General features: G+C 41.1%; 1 protein-coding gene across 1 annotated transcript in view; it reads right to left on the reverse strand.

Annotated features, from left to right (window-relative positions):
* arhgef10 (Rho guanine nucleotide exchange factor (GEF) 10) overlaps positions 1 to 23,549 on the reverse strand; it is a 78,834-nt gene continuing 55,285 nt past the window's right edge. Inside the window, exons 23-27 of the mRNA XM_060879644.1 lie at positions 17,527 to 17,669; positions 13,078 to 13,252; positions 4,987 to 5,109; positions 2,393 to 2,822; positions 1 to 1,287 (exon numbers count right to left, since the gene is read on the reverse strand). Coding sequence (XP_060735627.1) covers positions 2,398 to 2,822; positions 4,987 to 5,109; positions 13,078 to 13,252; positions 17,527 to 17,669 — 866 coding nt within the window. The 3' untranslated portion in view covers positions 1 to 1,287; positions 2,393 to 2,397. The remainder of the gene's footprint in view (positions 1,288 to 2,392; positions 2,823 to 4,986; positions 5,110 to 13,077; positions 13,253 to 17,526; positions 17,670 to 23,549) is intronic.

A 23,549-nucleotide genomic window follows, 5' to 3' on the forward strand; every position in this document is an offset into this window, starting at 1 on the left:
TGAAGGGAAGACAGACACAGGCGTCTACGTTTATTATTCGTCTGACAGATAAAGAGAGCACAAATCAATAAACACAAAAAAACTTTTACAAATTTTCCTTTAAGTAACATAACAGACGTTAGAAAAAAAGGCACAAATATTAAGATGAGTTAAAAACAAAACATCAAAACGATACTGATTTTTTCTTATAATGCTTCCTTTTTTCCTCCAGCGTATTAAATACCCATATGTGGATAAATTCTAAAAAAAATGGTGTCAAATAAATCTGTCGGGGTTTAATATGGAGTAGGAAATCTGGCCAGCCAGAAATTCCGTCCGGGGATTTTTCCTTAAAAAAATAAAAAAAAAAAAAAAAAAAAAAAAAAAAAAAAAAAGTGTGGGTTAAGAGGATCAACTAAGTATAACTTCACCCCAGTATTTATTTTTTTTTTTTTGGTGAGGAGACAAAACGTTTTAGATTTTTTTTGGTATATTTCACACTTTTTTTTTTTGGTTATGTCAGTATAAGGACAGAATAGAATTTTTTCTCTATGAAAAACAACTGGTGTGAAGCAGCAAATTTTCTAAAAAGTTTTTTTTTTTTTTTTTTAAACACACTTCAAAATTTGTAAATGTACAGATTTACTTTGCACGGTGTTCCGTTGTGCCGTCTTCGTGAGCGTCGGTGAACTTCACTTAAAGTGAACAACAGTGAGTGAGTTCGGTCCCTCACTCGGATTGCACTCGGTTTCTAGAAAACTTTGAAATATTCAAATTTTTTTAAACTACAAGGATAAAATCTAAACTTTCAGAGTGTTTTATATATAAATATGAAGTGGAATTAAGAATTATAAGCACACGGCAGCTAAAGATGAAAAGAAACCTTTGCATTAGCGGTGTTACTTCAATTAGCACAGAAGAAAAGGAGAATGAATGTTCAGTGGTGTCGCAGTGATTTAGATTCCCACGAAGAGCCTTTTCAAGTAAGTCGTCCATTAAGATTCTGCTATTACAGATCCCACTGGTGACACTGCGTGCGCGTGCACACACACACACACACACGTGCACACACACACACACGGTGCTGGAGTGATCAGCGAGATCAATCGTCCAGCTCGTCTTCTTTCCTTTTTCCTCTCTGTCAGAGTTTACACCAATGCTGAGTCTGTAGAGCCTGCACACACGTACAGTACAGAGGAGGGGAACACCTCCAAAACGCACAGGAATTACATCAGGCCATGAAATATTATCCTCCTCATCATCATCATCATCATCATCATCATCATCGTCCTTACCACAGTCCTCATCCTGGATGGACAGAACACAAGAGCAGAAGTGAACACTGCAGGTACATTATAAACCTTATATAATAGTGCAGTGGTAGTTTAAAAAAAAAAAAAAAAAAGATGAATTAAACATGAAAAATTGATTAAAAACAAATGTAAAAAATAAACACTGACTCTGGTTAAAAAAAAATTGATTGATTTTTTTCTTCTAAATATCTCCAAAATAATATCTGGTCCATTTAATTTTGTGTTACTCAAATTAAACACTATTATTATTATTATTATTATTATTATTATTATTATTATTATTATTATTACGACTTTTAATATTATTATAATTATAATTATTATTACTGTTAATGTTATATAATAATACTAATAATTATTATTATTATATTACTACTGTTAATATTATTATTACGACTTTTAATATTATTATAATTATTATAATTATTATTATTACTACTTTTTATATTAGAATTATTATTATTACTGTTAATATTATTATTAGAACAGAACAGAACGGGGCATAGAAGCCTTTATTATCGCCACATATACATTACAACACAGTGGAATTCTTTTCTTCACATACCCCAACTGAGGAGGTCAGGGTCAGAGTGCAGGGGCAGCTATGATACAGCGCCCCTGGAGCAGGGAGGGTTGAGGGCCTTGCTCAAGGGCCCAACAGTGGCAGCTTGGCTGTGCTGGGCCTTGAACCCCGATCCTCCGATCAACAACCCAGAGCCTTAACCAGTTGAGCCACCACCGCCCCCCCCTTATTATTATTATTATTATTATTATTGTTTTTACACATTACTGTTATTGCTGTTATTATTCGTAGTAATAATATTAGTATTGGTGGTAATAGTACTAGAGAACTTGTATTCAAAGTAGTACTAATAGTATTAAAATTGGAGGGTTAGTACTATTTGTACTTTAGTAGTACTGGTAGTAGTAAATTAGTAGTATTGGTCCTGGCAGAAGTAATAATAGTAATACTGTTGTTTCTAGTAACAGTACTTTTAGTACTAGTTTTGGCAGCAGTAGTGGTACTAACAGTATTAGTGGACAGTAGTAGTAGGAGCAGTTGTAGTATGCAGCACTGATGTAAAGTCTCCAGTCTTTACCTGGATCACACTTCAGACACTGGGATCTGCCACACCATGACCGTGGGCAGGTTTTCTTCATGTCGCGCCGCTTTGCTCTTCCTGTTGATTCTTCTGTGGCCCGAGCCGCCGGACAGCACCAGCACCGAGCTGAGGTTCGATCGCTGAGTGTTGCGCTTTGTGTTCTGGGAGAACGCCGGGTCACTGAGAAGGTCGTAGATGGCGCCATCCTCTGGCCCGTGCTCCAGGGAGCTGCGGGAAGATGAGAGCGAGTCCTGGCGGATGGGGACGGGATGGATGCCGTCTCCGTCAGGACAGCCGTCCTCTTCTGGTGCAGGGACACGCTGACTGGCTGAGTCGCTGATGGTGGGGACAGCGTTCCGTACGGGCGACGCCATGATGAGGAACTTCACAGGGCTGTAATGAGCGTGGAAGGACACCATACCTCGTCCTGTGGAGTGACCACCATGATATTCTCAATGTTCTGGAGCTCACATTAACAGTGATATTAATTATAACACAACACCACGTCTGCTAATTATAAGAAGAGATTTTTCCTGTACATTTTAAACAATATCTACTATTCGCTAGTAATGATAGCATAAATATCTGGAGCTAATTCATTTACGTTGTGTTCCTTTTCCTCTAGTATCCATTTACAGTTAAAACCAGTGGGAACCCTAACGTATCCGATCGAGTGCATTAACATTAGCATAGCTGCTGTTATAGAAAACTAATCAACACCTTCTGACCAATCAAAATCCAGAAAGCGTCCTTGGTTCAATCTGAAAGCGTAACAGGATTTAGAAACGATTTAGCGAGCTTACGTTAGAGCTTCGTGAGTCGGTGAGCCGGGTGGATTCGGTTAGTTTTAGAAATGCAAGACAAATCCAAACTAGCGTTGATCGCTTAAGGCTAACAGGAGGCGGGGTTTTCTCTGGTCAATGTGGTGGGCGTGGTATTTGCTATGAGTTTATAAGCTTTTATAAAACTAAAATCTCTGTTTCTGCTTCTTCGGTGGTGCCTAGCAAACACACCCCCCCACACACCCCAACACCGACACGTGACAGTCTCTATTACAGCGTAATTATACCCATATGACTGAAGCGTACTGGCTCTGGACTGTGAAGGAAGTTTATCTCTCGTCTATTTTTCCCGCCTGTTAGATCTCATTTCGAGATGAAGCGTATTCGTGTGTCTTTAGCACATGTTCCACCGCACATTCTTTACCGAGCAGACATCCTGACAGACAAATCCCAGTTTAAACTGAGGGTGTGCTCTATTTAGCTCTCAGCATCCGGAGTCCCAATCAGAGCGTGTGAAATAACTCGGTTTCAGCAGAAACGGTAGAGAACTAGCCGTCCAGCCACCGCGACGCACCCTGAAGCGATTAACGCTATTAGCGCTCAGTATCGCAGTCAGAGCTGGATAGAGGGGCCGAGAGGGATGAATGAATAATTACAGGATGTGCTCTGGAGACACTTTAACCCCCTTAGCGCTGAAAGGTCACCTGCTCGTTTATTTCAAAACGGCACGATGAAAATAGCACGGATCCAGTGGCGACTCTTTATGCTAGCAGTTAGCTGTGACCAAACTTTGTTCTGACACCAAATTCTTCTGTGTTTCTGTATCCACAATTTACTTGCCCCACCCTTTTTTTTTTTTTTTTTTTTTTTTACAAAAATGCTTTTTTTTTTATAGATTTTCCAGTTTGTAGCAGCACATACATCATTTTTATTTTTACATTTTAGAAATATTTTAGAAATATAATTTCAGGATGAATTATTACTTAAATTAAAGTCAGTAAATTAGTGACTCGTGCTCGTTGTGCGGCAGAGCGCTAGCATAATGCTAGCATAACTAGCTACAACGTCGTATTCTAGTACATGAAAATCTTTTGTATATCTTTTATATGACATTTTTGAAGCTTTTATTCCTTTTAAATGTGTTCAGCTCAAACAGATAGACAGGTTTAAAATATCTGACTTTTACATATTATTTGTAGCCATTTTGCTGCTCTCAATAATAATAATAATAATAATAATAACAATAATAATAATTAATAATAATATTATTATTCGTTATTATTATTATTATTGTTGTTGTTAATAATATTATTATTATTATTATTATCAACAATAATAATATTAATAATAATAACGAATAATAATAACAACAACAACAACAATAATAATTATTATTATTATTCGTTATTATTATTATATTATTATTGTTGTTATTGTTATTATTATTATTGTTATTATTGTTATTATTATTATTTATCCCCACAAGCAGTGTCGGGGGCCGAGTGTTGGGGGCCGAGTGTCTATGTAAGGACTGGAGAATCTGAGGATTAGAGTGAGCTCCAGCTTCTGAAAGCATTAACCAGAGTATTAAAGCACTGCGACGTTACATAACTAATGTATGTAACGTCATTTTCATCAGTTGACCTCTAACGGGGTTCGAAATGAAAGCGTGAAGGGTTTGTGGATTGGAACTTGATTGTTTCTGTCTCGATTGAGCATGTCTTCAGCATATCTTCAGCATATCTTCAGACAGTCTGGATCACACAATCAGCAGAATATACAGTAGATAATAATATAAGAAGTACCCACCTGTGACCTTGGGGATGCCCTGTAGTCGGGGGACGCTCAGAGCCACCGTCACCCCAAGATTTGTCCCCACAATCAGCAAACCATGACACACTAGCAGGCTGCTCACAGAAACCCTCTGATGACCTGCACAGAGAAGAAAAGCAGTTTTGGTTCATTTTAAAAGATCCCAGACACCATAGATATAATAAGATGGGACGGGTTTCTTTCAGAGTCTGGTTACTATCAAGGTTTATTCACCGTCTCTTCTCAGGGGTTTTCCTCGCTATGCTCTCTTGTTAAACTGGGATCTAAATCTATATTCTGATTTCTGTCCAGCTGATAAAATCTAACAGGAGATCAGGTCTGATTTTCCTTGAACTCAATGACTTTTGACCTAGGAAAGAATGTAGGAAAGAAGGAAGGATGAAACGTAATGTTTTCTCGAAACAGCACGAGGGATGAAGTTGTAGCTGTGCTGAATAGCGATGATCACTCGAGCCAGGCCGCGTAGGAGGAACTTGGCTGTTAGAGTATGTGTGGGTAAGTAACTATGGTGATGGATGGTTGGTTTCCAGGGAAACTGTACCCGAATCTCTCTCTCTCTCTCTCTCTCTCTCTCTCTCTCTCTCCTAAGGAAGACTTCTCATTCCTGGCTTCAGTTTTAAATAACAAAAAAAGGAAGAGAAAATGCTCCCAACTCTCACCCAGATGCCTTCATTGAACTGAACTGAAGTTTCATTATGAGGCATGAGGCAACCTTCTGAAACTGGATAACATGCAATAACGAAGGAAACGCTGCAAATAAAGCAGAGAGAGAGAGAGAGAGAGAGAGAGAGAGACAGAGAGAGAGAGAGAGAGAGAGACAGAGAGAGAGAGAGAGAGAGAGAGAGAGAGAGAGAGAGAGAGAGAGAGAGAGAGAGAGAGAGAGAGAGAGAAAGAGAGACTGCAAAATACATCTCCAACCATCAAGGTTTCATCCCAGACACAGACACTTCTTTATTACGGACCGAAGGATTTAACTGACTGGAAAATGTCGAGCAAATGCCGATCTTAACGTGCTGAGAAAAATTGGTGCAGTAACGTAAGAGGAACATAAAGCACATCGTTGCCTGGAATGTAACGGGAAAGATCTACTGAACTGTACTGTTACGTTATAAACAAACTGTGCAGAATTTATTCTTTGGTTGCTCAGCAAAGCTAAAAGCCTTTAAAGTGTGAAGGCTCAATGTGACGGTCCACCACTTCCCCCTTCCTTAACCACAAATCAGTCACCAGCGCACCATGTAGTTGTGCAACACAAGAGCCGTTGGTCATCAGGACACAGGACAAACCCTTCTAGTGTGTCACTCGCCATCACAGATCGTTAGCTTGGCCATGGGAACGGAGCTCGAGCCAACAATAACGATTGTAACGGCTGACAAAGCCTTTAATGTGGAAATGCAGAGTCTTGAGATTATTCCTTCTGTATTATCGACCAGACACCTTTTAATAACACTGGGACTTTAAATTAAAGGAGTGTTTTCCATCACTCATTCATGTGGAACACGAAGACCGGCTGAAGCAGCTGGCAGGAGAAAGACGTGCCATTCAACAGAGTGTGCAGTGAAAAAGAAAAAGCTAAAAGGACTCTTTTACATGCTTTCTGCATGAAGGCTTAGACCTGCATTAAAAAAGGATTTATTTCAAATGTTTCAAAGATCCAGTTACATAAAATCTAATTCCTTGCTAGCAATGATCTGGAAAATCTGTTCAAACGGCAGATCTGCTACAGAAGGCCCACTGACTCAGATTTATACAACAATAATAATGTGAGGACATGAGGCAGGTCTAAAGTGAGGTCATGAGGCAGGTCTTTTCCCCTAGGACTTACTAGTGTTAACTCTACACGGCGGTGTTGAAGGTGTACAGTGTGAAACCACGCGCTGTTAGAATGTTAGGGCTGGTCGCTTAGCAACAGAAACGCCTCTGTGCCTCGTATCAGGTGAAAACCAGGACGTAGAGACACTTAACAAAAATGACTCTGTAGATAGAGTCGGGGTGGGTTTCACTGTGGCTTAGTGGTTAGCACGTTCACCTCACACCTCCAGGGTTGGTGGTTCGATTCCCGCCTCCGCCTTGTGTGTGTGGAGTTTGCATGTTCTCCCCGTGCCTCGGGGGTTTCCTCCGGGTACTCCGGTTTCCTCCCCCGGTCCAAAGACATGCATGGTAGGTTGATTGGCATCTCTGGAAAATTGTCCGTAGTGTGTGAGTGTATGAGAGTTTGCGTGTGTGTGTGCCCTGTGATGGGTTGGAACTCCGTCCAGGGTGTATCCTGCCTTGATGCCCGATGACGCCAGAGATAGACACAGGCTCCCCGTGACCCGAGGTAGTTCGGATAGGCGGTAGAAAATGAGAGAGAGGGAGAGAGAGAGATAGAGTCAGGAGACAAAACACTGAACATCACAGAAGTGCGCGGTGTAGAGAGGGGGAAATACGTCACGCTGAAACATTAGAGGAAGTCGGATACGGACGAAGGAACGTCTGGTGGACTACAGGACAAAGTTAAACAGAGCAAAAAAGATGAGAAAGCTGTGAAAGATAACAGAAGCTGCTCGGGTGCAGAAGCACAGAGACGAACTTTTTTCCCTCACTGACGTGAAAGCGTGAGACGAGACGTTATTTAAAGCGGTCGCACGCCGGATTTATCCAATCAGGGTTGTTGATGCGTGAATATGCAAATGAGAAGAAGGTTACAGCAGGGTTTAGGAATGTACAGTGTGACACAAGGGCAGATTCTGAAGAGCCAGGATTCAGTGTTAACCCCGGGGGGGGCAGTAGGAGCGGTGTGAAACCTCTGACCACACAAACCCAGGATTCTGACTGAGCTACAGAGGTTTCAGTATGAACAGTCTGAAAAAAAAAGGGATCTATTTATTACACAGCTTGTCTTTTCATCGTTCTGGTGGCAGAAGAATATTTGGAACGTCTCTGGCCTGCGCTACATGCTGGTGTGTTTGAGTCGTGACATCCTCCGGAGGCAAAAATAGACTCGCTTGCGTGTTCATTTTGAGAGGCCACAGAAATACACAGCCAAGTGTTTTCATGGAAAGATGGTAAGTAGGAAACGTCCGTCCGTCGACGACGGAGCATTTCTGCAACTGTTTTATTAAACGGTTTCTGTTCGTGACGACTCATGGATTATAAAACGTGGAGAGCTTTGTTAGTGCTGGAGTTTTCCAAGGATTAAAAGTTCTCCAAGAACATCTTCTGGTGCACGCTTCAAAATCTTCTGTTGTAACTTTCGCATTTCAAAGCCTTAACACTTCAAGTAAAGGAGCAACCACTAAATCTTTATTATTTGGTGCATGATTGGAGAAAAACTTCTCCTGAGCCAGCAAAGCAACACAAAGAATCGCTGTTTCCTGGTCCATAATATTTAGATTTCCCGAGCTCCAAAGAAAACTCTGACCGATATCAACATGCCCCGAGCTCGTCTCTGAGCCGGCTTTAAAAGCTTTGATCTCCTTTGTGCTCGGAGACGGATCAGCGCTGGGTCACGGCGTGGGGAGCAGCGGAGTAGAAACAGACCTACATTCTTTATTTAAAAGGAAAAAAGCAGCAGAAAGGAATCGGTGATGAAGAACATACTGTGCAGAGATGGACTAATAATCGGAAATAAATCCCGTGTTCAAAGATAAGAAGGAAAGACGACGGAACTTTTAGCTCTTAAAAGCTTCAACATTCATTGGTAGTTTTTTGGGATGTTGATAAATATGTCAAGCAAAGTGGAGATGTTTTGTTTTACTTCACATCACTTTTAAATCACGAGATTTAAACCTTCCACATCGTGTTTTCATCATGGGCTGAGATCCAAGGCCTGAAAACAACCCTGACGTAGTCTAAAGTTCAACAAGGACAAATTCATCTAACAAGGCTTAAAGGTGGGGTCTCAGATATTTGAGAAATGCTTCTGAAAACTGTTTGGCCACCAAACAAAACAAAAATCAAAACAAACGTGTAGCCAATGAGCAGAAAGGGGCGGGGCTTGTCAATATGGGCGTAGAGAGTGTTCACAGATTGGAGTTTCCCGAGTCAATAACTCCTGAGCTAAACACTGTTACTACACAAAACACGGTTGTAGCTGCGTCTCTACATTACTACGATAGAAAAGAGGTGTTATTTGTGTAGTAACAGTGTTTAGCTCAGGAGTCATTGACTCAGGAAACTCCAATCTGTGAATATGTGACCAACTTCCTGCTCCTTCAGTTCTCTCCAGCGCTGGAAAGCTGATCCTATATTAACACGTCCTACTTCTTACCTTATCGTAAGTCTTTCTTCTCTTTCTTTCTTTGTTTTTATCCTCCATGTCAATGTTAAAACCGCTTTCTGCTAATGTCACAAATGCGCACTGAACACTCTCTCCGCCCATATTGACAAGACACGCCCCTTTCTGCTCATTGGCTACACGTTTGTTTTGATTTTTGTTTAGCTTGTCGTCCCGACTCAGTTTTCTGAAGCGTGTCTCAAATATCGGAGACCCCACCTTTAAAGCCACAAACATCAATTCCTCAACAATTACAGTCTTAGATTCCCAATAATCTCATGATATCTCAACATTTCTTTCTAGCTTATCTTCTGACCAAGGTATCGGTCTCTCTCTAGACCACATCACCAAGCATCTGTTTGTTTATTCCGGTTGTTTCCAGAATCCTTGTGGGAAATTCACAGCTGAGTAGCAATGACACAAGAGCTGGAGATGATTTGAAGCCTTTTTCTCAAAGCTCACGTGATCATTACCATGTCTTCATGACCACAAGGTAAAAGTGAGCCTTCTAAAATAGCACATCACTGAAACAAAGCTAATAAAAAGAGGAGTTAAAAGGGAACACGGCGCTGCAGACGAAGACGCCTTAATGGACGTCTGATCGTCTCTAACGGACACAGACGGACACAGTTGGAGGTCGTTCTGGGTCGAGGATTTATTTGGCTACACATTTGGGAAAGTCTTATTAGGCTGAACGTTGGACCTCAGTCAGATGTTTGGTAATGATCCCAAACCCTCCTCAGGAATCCAAACCATGGCTGGTCATAACCCAAGGAAACCTTCCACTCTGAGTTCCATTTCATAGACAAACCCTCCTTCTTCCTGAAACTAGAGAACATCTCATGAAAATGTATGAAAACTGGAAAGCTTTAATTTCCTGGTGATACTTCAGCGCAGCTTTAGAAGCGAAGAGTCAACCTTCTGCTCAGGAAATGCCTCTAGGCGGCTGTAGGGTTACTTCCTGTCCTCTGAGCCTCTACGCTGTTCTGAGACAAGAAGGAACACGGCTCAGGGACGAGCACGCATACCTTACAGTTTGTTACGAAGGGGATCTGAACCTGTCCTGACAGATCACCGAGTCTCCACACATACACTGCTCAAGTCTCCTTCTGCAGTGTCATCGTTACTATAGCAACAGCTCGCTCACAGGGACAGTGTACAGTAAACATGTACACAGGCATAACACACACGTGCACACACCCACGCTTTTAATCCTAACCCTCACACATCTCAAACACAGGCAGCTGCCAGGGCTTCATTCTGTCCAAAACTCTGAGCTGCGACTCATCAGCAAGTTATTATTATTGCTAATGGGATGAGCGTTCTGCTCCTAGTTCAGTCAGTCACACTGCATGCTGGGAAAGAACCTTTTAGAAAACTCCGGCCACTCTAGCTTGCCTGTTTCAGACACGCTAGCTTACCTGTTTCAGACACGCTAGCTTACCTGTTTCACACACGCTAGCTTACCTGTTTCACACACGCTAGCTTACCTGTTTCACACACGCTAGCTTACCTGTTTCACACACGCTAGCTTACCTGTTTCAGACACGCTAGCTTGCCTGTTTCAGACACGCTAGCTTGCCTGTTTCAGACACGCTAGCTTACCTGTTTCAGACACGCTAGCTTACCTGTTTCAGACACGCTAGCTTACCTGTTTCACACACGCTAGCTTACCTGTTTCAGACACGCTAGCTTACCTGTTTCACACACGCTAGCTTACCTGTTTCACACACGCTAGCTTACCTGTTTCAGAGAAGCTAGCTTGCCTGTTTCAGACACGCTAGCTTGCCTGTTTCAGACACGCTAGCTTACCTGTTTCACACACGCTAGCTTACCTGTTTCAGACACGCTAGCTTACCTGTTTCAGACATGCTAGCTTACCTGTTTCACTGGCTATTTTCAAGTGGCGGTTGAAGACCTACTTATTCAGGAAACACTTCAACTAGCACTTCTTTTATCTTTTGCATTTAAAAAAAAAAAAAAAAAACCACCTTTGACACTTTCATTGTAACTTTGAACAAATGTTTTAAACTCATGGTATCTTAAGTATGTAACTTAGTGAGCCAGCATTAATGTATTCAATGTTAGAGATTTAAGCACTTATGTACGTCGCTCTGGATAAGGGGGTCTGTCACATGCTGTAAATGTAAATGTAAATGTAAATGTTTCAGACACGCTAGCTTACCTGTTTCAGACACGCTAGCTTGCCTGTTTCAGACACGCTAGCTTGCCTGTTTCAGACACGCTAGCTTGCCTGTTTCAGACACGCTAGCTTGCCTGTTTCAGACACGCTAGCTTGCCTGTTTCAGACACGCTAGCTTGCCTGTTTCAGACACGCTAGCTTGCCTGTTTCAGACACGCTAGCTTACCTGTTTCAGGCACGCTAGCTTACCTGTTTTAGATGTTTGTTCAGACTTTAGTGCGTATGAGACTCTGGTTAGCTATGTTCACATGCTAGCAGTAACTGCCTGTGGTAACGAACAAGATTCCTCAGGAGATTCTTGAAACTCTGTCTCAGACTCAGGATTAGACTGATCCCCTAAACTAATTTTAAATTTGTTCACAAAAAACCTGAGTAAAAAGAAATCCCTCAGTCACTTTTAATGCTTTTACATAATTATCTTCTTATGAATATTAATATATTATTGATGTCAGTGTTTTATTTTAATGCCTGTTATTACACCTGGTCTTGTGTGCCGTTGGGTAACTTACTAAAAATAATGATATTATATATATATTATTTTGAATTATTTTTATTATTGTTTTTAAATTGGAGAAAAAAACTGGGAGTAAAGTCCAGAGATGATAACGTGAGAAAAGATTCAAAGACCAAAACTACTGCTTACTCATCAAACACCACACCCAAACATACACACACACACACACACACACACAGAGATTACAATAGAGCTGAAAAAAAATGAGGCCAAGCCTGTGACCTAATCTCAAACACACTTCGTCAACACACACACACACACACACACACACACACTCCTAACAATTCAACTATTCCAAAGTAGTCTTTACTGATCAAAAAGAGCTTATGAACGACGTTCAATCCCAAACGTTGTTTTACAGTTATAATCCTGACGTTCATACAACTGATTTATTATTTAGCTCATTGTGAAGCAGAAAGCAGTTATAACTAAACATGAAGCGTTGTGTCACTGTAAACCCCTGTAGTGACTCAGGAGCAAATGAGAGCATTTAAAAAGACAACAATCTCATGATGTCAGGAGAAATTATACTGTGTGTGTTATTACACACCTGCAGTGTGTCATTTGTGTAGTTTGGATTAAAGTGTAGAGTGTTTCACTGGTGATTAGCTAAGTGTGTGTTACCTGGTTAAAGGTGAGGGGTGTACTTATGATAGAGGCAGCTCTGGACAGGTGTGTGTTCACAGACGTAATGTCACGAAGGGCAACATGGTGGCTTTATTACAGATAACTAATACAGTAAAACAGGGTACATTGCGTCTGCCGACTGAAGTAGAAGCTAAACCGTTGTTTAAAAAAGTGTCACACAGTCACTATGTTTAATTCCCAATTCTGAAGATGCTGATTAACCACAACTTTATATTAATGCTCTCTTTGTAATACGTTGTCGTTTCTATAGTAACAGCTCGTTTGCAGCTACCTGTATGGCGGACGTTTTTTATAAACTTATTAAAAGTGTGTATTTGCTGATATGGTGAAGTTTTATTTATCAGTAGTTATTTATATAGACCTCAAATCCACTTTCTCACCATCTGTTAGATTCAGTGGTGGATGTTTGGGCCTGAAATGAAGTGTGTGTGTGTGTGTGTTTACCTGAGAGGATGTTGTGGACAGGTGTAGCAATGTTGATGTCCTGCAGGTGCTCCAGTGTCTCAGTGTGAAACAGGCGGAGTGTGGACCCTGAGCTGAAAGCGATCCAGATGCCCACTCCAGCTACCACCATTTGGGACACGACCATTCCCTCCTCCTGATGCGCCTCCAACTGGTGCTGTACAACACACAGGACAAATATATTTCAAGTTAAAGTAGTACTCAGTTAATCCTTTTTCACTTTAAAATACACTATTTAAGACTTATAGACTGAGAGGCCACACCTCCTTCTCTAGGACTGACAAGGACAGAGACCATGCCTCCTTGATTAGGACAAACAAGCACAGAGGTAAGACCTACTTCATTGTGATTGACAGAGGCCACATAGGGTCTTTCACCATGAGTATGACACAGAGGCCACACCTTCTTCACTAGGACTGACAGGTACAGAGGCCACACCTTCATTAGGACTGACAGGTACAGAGACCACACCTTCATTAGGACTGACAGGTACAGAGGCCACACCTTCTTCATTAGGACTGACAGTTACAGAGGCCACACCTTCATTAGGACTGACAGACACAGAGGCCACACCTTCATTAGGACTGAAAGATACAGAGGTAACAAATCCTTCATTAGGATGGACAGACACAGAGGCCACACCTTCATTAGGACTGACAGACGCAGAGGCCACACCTCCTTCATTAGGACTGACAGACACAGAGGCCACACCTCCTTCATTAGGACTGATGGGTACAGAGGCCATACCTCCTTCATTAGGACTGATGGGTACAGAGGCCATACCTCCTTCATTAGGACTGATGGGTACAGAGGCCACACCTCCTTCATTAAGACTGACAAGTACAGAGGCCACACCTCCTTCATTAGGACTGACAAGTACAGAGGCCACACCTCCTTCATTAAAACTGACAGGTACAGAGGCCACACCTCCTTCATTAGGACTGACAGGTACAGAGGCCACACCTCCTTCATTAGGACTGATGGGTACAGAGGCCATACCTCCTTCATTAGGACTGATGGGTACAGAGGCCACACCTCCTTCATTAAGACTGACAAGTACAGAGGCCACACCTCCTTCATTAGGACTGACAAGTACAGAGGCCACACCTCCTTCATTAAAACTGACAGGTACAGAGGCCACACCTCCTTCATTAGGACTGACAGGTACAGAGACCACACCTCCTTCATTAGGACTGACAGGTACAGAGACCACACCTCCTTCATTAAAACTGACAGGTACAGAGGCCACACCTCCTTCATTAGGACTGACAGGTACAGAGACCACACCTCCTTCATTAGGACTGACAGGTACAGAGACCACACCTCCTTCATTAAAACTGACAGGTACAGAGGCCACACCTCCTTCATTAAGACTGACAGGTACAGAGGCCACACCTCCTTCATTAGGACTGACAGGTACAGAGGCCACACCTCCTTCATTAGGACTGACAGGTACAGAGGCCACACCTCCTTCATTAGGACTGACAGGTACAGAGGCCACACCTCCTTCATTAAGACTGACAGGTACAGAGGCCACACCTCCTTCACTATATCAGTTGTGCTGATAAGACTGGAGCACATTCTAATAAGTTTACACTTTTCTACCACTAGGGGTTCCTGCATATTCTTGGTCAGGAGTGTGAAGTGATTTTAGTGCACATCCTTAAGCACAACCTGATCAATCACGTTTTATGTGTTGAAACCTGCACACTAACCTGCATGCTCACACAGCTGATAAACAAGACCCAGAGTCATGATTCCTCACCCCAGCTTCAGCATTTGGTCAGTCTGTAACTCTTCAGGAAGGGAAATCTGAGCCTTTCTCTAAAAACTGCTGAGACGTGCATGTCTGATCTCGTCCTGAACACACAGCTGCGGATCAGAGAACGCTTTTCAGAAACCAAACCCTTAACCCTCACACAGGAGACACCCACAGCACAATGGTTAGTTTGTCACACAGGTATGTGTTAATGTCCAAAACATTATCTGATCGAGCTGTCGGGTGATCGGACGGACTTTTAGCTCGCTGTCGAGCTCGTGAGGTGAGCCGTCTCTCACGAATCGATGTCTCACAGTCACCACCCAATTTTCTGTTTACAAGTGTAACAGTAGGTCGATAACACAATCAGCAAAATGGTGCATAAAAGTGTGTGAGATTTCCACACCGTCCCACCACGACCGAGAGGAAGAAGGAAAACATTAAAGCGATCACCATGTTGATTATATAACCTGAGCTTAAACTCATCCACCAGAGCTGACAGAAAAATGTGAACGGTCTCCAGACCCTGGGTACAGTAGAGGTGACTGTGTGAGTGTGTAGTGAATTACACATGATTTACGATGTCATAAGCTGCCTTGTGTGATATTCAGGTTAGAAGTAAACATGCCTGCATGCTGAATGTGGCACGGCGTTGAGTGAGGAAGAGGAGGGACATTTTACTGCTTTGGATGAGTTTGGACAGAAAACTCAATCTGTTAATGATTGAGAAAGTTGTGAAGGTGTAAATTCCTTCCTTCTTTGTTTGTGGTGTTTTTCAGTGTTTTGTGGCTTTATTGTGTTACTGTGACGTGACATACGGCTAAGTACGGTGACCCATACTCAGAATTCGTTCTCTGCGTTTAACCCATCCAAAGTGCATACACACAGTAGTGAACACACACACACCGTGAACACACACCCGGAGCAGTGGGCAGCCATTTATGCTGCATTATCCATTGGGGATTAATAAAGTAGGTCTTTACTGTACAACACAAAACTCTACTGTAATCTACTATACTGTAAAATACTTTGCTCTTCTACTCTATACTCCTTAAGTCTACTATACAATATTGTACAATACTCTAGTGCAATCTACTATACTGTAAAATACTCTACTATACTGTAAAATACTCTACTATACTGCAAAATACTCTACTATACTATAAAATACTCTACTATACTGTACTGCGATCTACTATACTGTAAAATACTCTACTATACTGTAAAATGCTCTACTATACTGTAAATACTCTACTATACTGTAAAATACTCTACTATACTGTAAAATACTCTACTATACTGTAAAATGCTCTACTATACTGTAAATACTCTACTATACTGTACTGCTATCTACTATACTGTAAAATACTCTACTATACTGTACTGCTACTTTACTGTACTCTATACTTTACTCTATAATACTGTACTCTTAGTCTATTCCAAGCTTATTTACTTTACTGTACTCTATTTTTCTCTACTATACTGTACTGCTACTTTACTGTACTCTACTTTAAAATACTGTATAATACTGTGCTCTATTCTACAGTACAGTACTGTACTCTATAATACTCTAAAATACTGTACTCTTAGTCTACTCCAATCTTATTTACTTTACTGTACAATATTGTACTCTATTTTACTGTACTATACAAAACTATAATCTACAATACTGTACCCTACTATTGTCTATTCTACTCTACAGTACTGTACAATACTCTACAGTACTGTACAATACTGTACTCTGTTCGTCTACTCCAATCTTTTTTACTTTACTGTACTCCATTTTACTATACAAAACTACAATACTGTACCCTACTATAGTCTGCACTACTCTACTTCACTGTAACCTTCTCTACTCTACAATACTGTACTCTATCGTAGTCTACGCCGCTCTTCTTCCACAATCTACTTTACTGTATATTGTACTCTACTATACGTTTTGATACTATACGCTTCAAATAAATCTGTTTAATAACTAAAATACACAAAACAGGAACAGAAAACTCGACAGGACAAAAGACGAGGAAACAATGACGATGATTCCGTTATCACGAATCATAACGAAATCCGTTATGGGTTCGTTACCACGACGTAAACTGGGCGTGTTTCCGGAGGTCTTGGAAAAACGCCCTCTTTCAAGAAAAAGAGGATACTACGAAGGACAAAACATTCATACAGGTAGATTTATTTTAGAAAACAAATAAACAACCAAAAACTACGGTTAGGGTTAGATTATCAAATAGGCCACGCCTACGCGATGACGCAATATCTGTTACGCTGTTCTGAAATCCCTGGAAATAAGTGCATCCTGATTCCTTGCTGCTCAAGGCAACGCGGCACGGTTAAATACTATTAACAGTTAACAATAGGGAACAGGTGTGTAGAGACGGGGAGGAGTAAACAAGGGCGGGGCAGACACGTGACATGGAACAAAAACAAACGCACGTGATCAAAAGTCCGGGCTGAGTCCTGACGGTTTCACAACACAGACAGCGTAACACTTCTTCAGTTCCGAGTTAGCGTTCCTGTCAACATCGGACGACGCCTCGTGTCTTCTAGCTGATTATCAGATTTACTGTAGCGTTAGAGTCGTTACTTAGTGACTCCAGTTTCTGCCCAACATCCCAACCACAACATCCTGAACCCGGGCACGGAGAAGGATGTTCGTTTACCTCCATAGTGTGTGTGAGAGCGTCGATGACGAAGACGTGTCCACCCGATGAGGCCCACACACACTCCCCGACGGCCAGCAGGGCCTTCACCGGCAGCACACCGAGCTTCAATAACCGCACGCTGGAGGAATCCCATGAACCGTCTGCGAGAAGAACAAAAAAACACACATCTGTGACTTGAGCACAAATGTTACAAGTCTCCGTCGATTCATCATTTATTTACATCTCGTACGTAAATAAATACACATCCCACTTTACCCATATATCCATCTAATTTGCATAAACCACGCCCTAATTTATTCAAATACAAGGACAAACTTCAGAAGGATGCAGTTATCCAACATCCCGGAAAGAAAGAAAGAAAAGCCAGAAGGGAAAGAATTCATTTCCTGAATTTGATTTAAAGATTTAAAGATTGTTGTCTGATGTTACTGCGAAATAAAATAATCATGTGCAATTTTTTTTACTTTTGTTTTCTTCCCTAAAAAAATCTGGTCATTCTGTGAGCTCTGTATATGAAGTCAGGAATAAAGAAAACTTGATTTATAAATACGTGAGTTTTTATTGAAAAGAACGTGTGATCGAATTCACACACACACACACACACACACACAAGAAAAAGATGAAAACGATGAAAAAGGAACCAGATGGAGAAATTTGGATATGATTGTTTCAAGATCAGATAAAATCAGGAATAATGAGTAAGGACTGTGTGTGTGTGTGTGTGTGTGTGTGTGTGGGTGGGTGTGTAAATTGTATATCCTGCAGTTACTCCTGGTTTTGGTTCTATACAGGATCAAAATTTATACTTTATAAATTTGAATGATGGAAATGTAAAGCAGACATCTGAGTAAAGCAACATATTTCAATGTTCATCATCATCATCATCATCGCTCTCATGGACTCTTTGAAATACTGCATTTAGAAGCTCAGTTTATCACAAACACATGTCCACACAAAAATATAATGGCAAGACTGATGAGTGTGTGTAGGTGGACTGTGTGTGTGTGTGTGTGTGTGTGTGTGGCATAGGAATGAATAAATCATTGATGACCAACTTCATTCTCTTCAGAAGGCAGAGGCTGAGAGTGGTGTGAAGTGTTGTTTAAACACACACACACACACACACACACACTACTATCCATGTGAGAACCTTCCACAGATTAACTATTAATTAGCTTGTTAATGTAATGCTACACCATAAGTAAGCAAAAGAAAACAATTTTTTATTTTTTAAGTAAAAACTACAATCAAAGCTGTTATTCCTATCCTTTTGCTAAAAACATGCCCACACAATCTCTCTCTCTCTCCCACACACACACACACACACACACACACACACACAGGCTGCTATTCAGGACTGTGCACTGTTGAATAAAACTCAAGTATAGAAACATTGAAGGGGTGTGTGTGTGTGTGTGTGTGTGTCCTTGTTTCTTTCTAGCCTTAGGTTGCTTCTGACTGATCTACATTCACTTTGTGCAACTCTGGACGTGCCACTTACATAACACAACCACCCACACGCGCGCGCACACACACATACACACAGACACACACAGAGAGCTGTTTACACAGAATTACAAGAGATTACTGTATCCCTGACATTACAGAATACTTGTGTCTTTTTACTACTGTGTTTTGACATTACAGAGCACATCTGTAATTTGTGTGTGTGTGTGTGTGTGTGTGTGTGTGTGTGTGTGTTTGTGTCTTGGTGGGCACCACATATCCCCAGAGTGACAGGAATATCTGTTTTTCCCTTTATGCTTAGAAACAGTGATGAGCCACACAATTAATATAAAAACATAAAAAACTATTTTTGATTTATCTTTTAATTTATTTGACTATTATAATCTTAGTGTTTGTTACAGGCCAGAAACACGTTTATTGAGTACAAAAGTGGACGTCTTTGACCCTTTTCATCCTCCATAAAACAAATACACGTCTAAAATGCATCTAATTTTTAACAAAAGTTTTTACTGAGCTAAACACACACACACACACACACACACACACACACCTCATATTTAAGAGAAGCTATCTGTGGTGAATTACGTCCCGTAAACCCCTCATCTCTCTTTCTCTCTCTGTCTGTCTGTCTCTCTCTCTGTCTCTCTGTCTGTCTGTCTCTCTCTCACACTGTCTGTCTCTCTCTCACACTGTCTGTCTCTCTCTCACACTGTCTGTCTCTCTCACTCTCTCTCTGTCTCTCTCTCTCTGTCTCACTCTCTCTCTGTCTCACTGTGTTTGTCTCACTCTCTGTCTCTGTCTCTGTCTCACTCTCTGTCTCTGTCTCACTCTCTCTCTCTGTCTCACTCTCTCTCTCTCTGTCTCACTCTCTCTCTCTCTCTGTCTGTCTCTCTCTCTGTCTGTCTCTCTCTCTCTCTCTGTCTCACTCTCTCTCTCTCTGTCTCACTCTCTCTCTCTGTCTCACTCTCTCTCTCTCTCTGTCTCTCTCTCTCTGTCTTTCTCTCTCTGTCTTTCTCTCTCTGTCTCACTCCCCTTTATTCAGGCTGAGTGAGTTGTATCAGGCTTTAAAAAGTTATGCGTTCTGACTCATAGCAGCCATTACATCATGTCTCTGTGGGTTTCCCTGACAGCGCTTCAGTGCTTTACACACAGCTGAATGTGTTATATAATATATTCCATTCTGTGTGTTTTCCTCTCGTTTAACATCAGGACACAATCCTGCTGACCGACACGTCACATACTCATAATCCCTACAACACACACCGCTCCCTGTTTACTTCTGTACTGACTACAGATGTGTGTGTAAGCAATAAAACATGGATTAAAAAAATAAACCTTGAATTTTATGTGTCCTAGCAAATCTGCTTAAATTTGGGGTCTCCGATTTTTGAAAGCCAATGTCGCCATTTAAAATCACCAAAACAAACACGCCCCTAACCCAAATGGGTCCCACCCCTGTATTGATAGCTCCGCCCACACATACATACGTAACCCAGGCAACTAACAGAAAGAAATGTGTCTTTATCATAGCTGAAGGGAAGAACAATACGATTGCAGATAAACAAAACAAGCAAAAATGACACACAAGCATAATCATGTAAAGGACAAAGACATATATTAGTTCTGTGTAACAAAACAAAACCAACGTTACTCACCTATCGAGAAGGAAAAAAGCGCCTCGGCGTCTTAAGTAAAGTTGGTCACATATTCACAGATTGGAGTTTCCCGAGTCAATAACTCCTGATCTAAACACTGTTACTACACAAAACACGGTTGTAGCTGCGTCTCTACATTACTACGATAGAAAAGAGGTGTTATTTGTGTAGTAACAGCGTTTAGCTCAGGAGTTATTGACTCAGGAAACTCCAATCTGTGAATATGTGACCAACTTCCTGCTCCTTCAGTTCTCTCCAGCGCTGGAAAGCTGATCCTATATTAACACGTCCTACTTCTTACCTTATCGTAAGTCTTTCTTCTCTTTCTTTCTTTGTTTTTATCCTCCATGTCAATGTTAAAACCGCTTTCTGCTAACGTCACACATGCGCACTGAACACTCTCTCCGCCCATATTGACAAGACACGCCCCTTTCTGCTCATTGGCTACACGTTTGTTTTGATTTTTGTTTTGTTTGTCGTTCCAACTCAGATTTCTGAAGCATTTCTCAAAAATCGGAGACCTCACCTTTAACTAAACCCTGAGTATATTTCTTAGCATGCTATCAATTCTTCTTAACTAAACAATGAGTACAAGTTGTATTAGCATGTTAGCAAATCTGCTTAAATAAACACCGAATTTGATGTTTACTAACATATTAGCAAAGCTTAAATAAACCCAGGAGTTTAAATTTACTAGCACGCTAACCTTCTTAACTAATCCCTGAGTTTGATGTTTACTAACATGCTAACAATACTTCCTAACTAAAGCCTGAATTCAGGTTTTACTAGCACGCTAGCAAACCTGCTTAATTAGACCAGAGAGTTAGTAGTTTATTAACAAGCCTGTTCAATGTAACCAGAAGCTTTCATTTTATTAGAATGATTTGAAGTTTTCGCAAATCTTCGTATCTTTGTCACAAATAAAATGCCTCGTAACCAGGGGCGATTCTAGAATTTTCATTTTAGGGGGGCTCAGCCCCCAGGGTAGGGTTGTATACTATTGTATACTATATAATTACCTTATTACAATCCACTATTCCATTGTATTCCCTGTATTTCACTGTAAAAAATGAAACATTTAGATGTGACCAGTCACTAGAAAATTTTGAGTTGTGAATGTATTTTTTTTTTTTTACAATGAAGACTTCCTGATTCATTACTCACTGTACAAACACACATACACACGTTTCCAGTACAAACACAACATTTTACTGTTTGCATTTCTATGCTCACATAAAAACCTCAGATAAGGAACTTTTTTGACAAAATAAAATAAACTTTTAACCAACGTTTAACCAGAAAATAACACAAACGCCGTCCTTGCGGCCGAAAAACGCGCTGAATCCACGCAGACTCGGTTCAGGGGAGGAGCCGAAACATGACGCAGCTTGTCGCCGCTTCAAATGTTTTTAAAGGGGACTGAAGCGATCAAAAAAGAATTAATCAAATAATTTTTTAGGGGGGCTGGGCAGAAGTTTAGGGGGGCTTTAGCAGATATGTAAACTAAAGCCCCCCTAAAAAGGGCCTAGTGACGCCCCTGATCATAACCAAAGCATGAAGCTGTAAAATCTTCCCATCATACAAAAAAATGGAATGTTCCAGTCTGTTCCAGAAAGAAAAGGATAACGGAAAGAGTGACATGGTGAGGAAACGGAAAACATTCCCTCACTGTCTGTTAAACCTGACAAACTTTCAAAAATTAAATGTAGTAGGTTCATCCAGGAACTTTTTCTGAGAAACAGTATTTCAAATCTCATCCCCTCTCTCTCTCCGTCTCTCTCTCTTCGTCTCTCTCTCTCTCTCTCTCTTTGTCTCTCTCTCTTTGTCTCTCTCTCTTCGTCTCTCTCTCTCTCTCTCTCTGTCTCTTCGTCTCTCTCTCTTCGTCTCTCTCTCTTTGTCTCTCTCTCTCCGTCTCTCTCTCTCTCTCTCTCTCTCTCTCTCTCTTTGTCTCTCTCTCTCTCTCTCTTCGACTCTCTCTCTCTCTCTTTGTCTCTCTCTCTCTCTCTTTGTCTCGCTCGCTCTCTCTTCATCTCTCTCTTCATCTCTCTCTCTCTCTTCGTCTCTCTCTCTCTCTTTCTCTTCGACTCTCTCTCTCTCCGTCTCTCTCTCTCTGTCTCTCTCTTTGTCTCTCTCTCTCTCTTCGTCTCTCTCTCTCTCTCTTTCTCTCTGTCTCTCTCTCTCTTTGTCTCTCTCTCTCTTTGTCTCTCTCTTTTTCTCTCTCTCTCTCGGTCTCTCTCTCTCTCTCGGTCTCTCTCTCTCGGTCTCACACACACTCACACTCTCTCTCTCATTCTCTTTCTTTCCTTCATGTTGATTCAGACAGAAAATTAGGTCACATGGTGCAGATTCCTCTCAGCACAAAACAATGACTTCCTCATAGCAACAACACAGAGTGTGAAAGAGAGAAGACACGAGGAAGGAAAAAACAAAAGCGTTTACATGCTAAACCCCTTTTATTGACCTAATTAGCATTGCGTAATGCCTCATAACCAAAGCATGAAGCTGTAAAATCCTCCCGTCATACAAAAAAAATGTTCCAGTCTGTTATTGGAAGCTATCGAGCCAGAAAAATTATATTATTTTGACTGTACGTAAAATTATTCTGCAGTTAGCAGAGAATCTAGTCACATGATTAGCTGTACAGTAATAAACATTACAAATTTACCTCAGAAAGAATTAGCAAGCATGACGATGAGCCTAGCCATACGTTAAGGCAATTTTGCTATCGAGCTAAACTAAAGAAGAAGAAGTTAAACGCAAACAGATTATAGGCTAAAAATTTGCCATGATAGTTAGTTAAGAAGAAGTAGTAGACACACTAGTCAGTCAGTCAGGAGCTGTATAGTAAATCTACAAGCCTAAATTTCTCTTCAATTATATTCCACAAGTAATGGTTCC

Source organism: Tachysurus vachellii, chromosome 10 (assembly GCF_030014155.1).
Source record: "Tachysurus vachellii isolate PV-2020 chromosome 10, HZAU_Pvac_v1, whole genome shotgun sequence".
Lineage (NCBI taxonomy): Eukaryota > Metazoa > Chordata > Actinopteri > Siluriformes > Bagridae > Tachysurus > Tachysurus vachellii.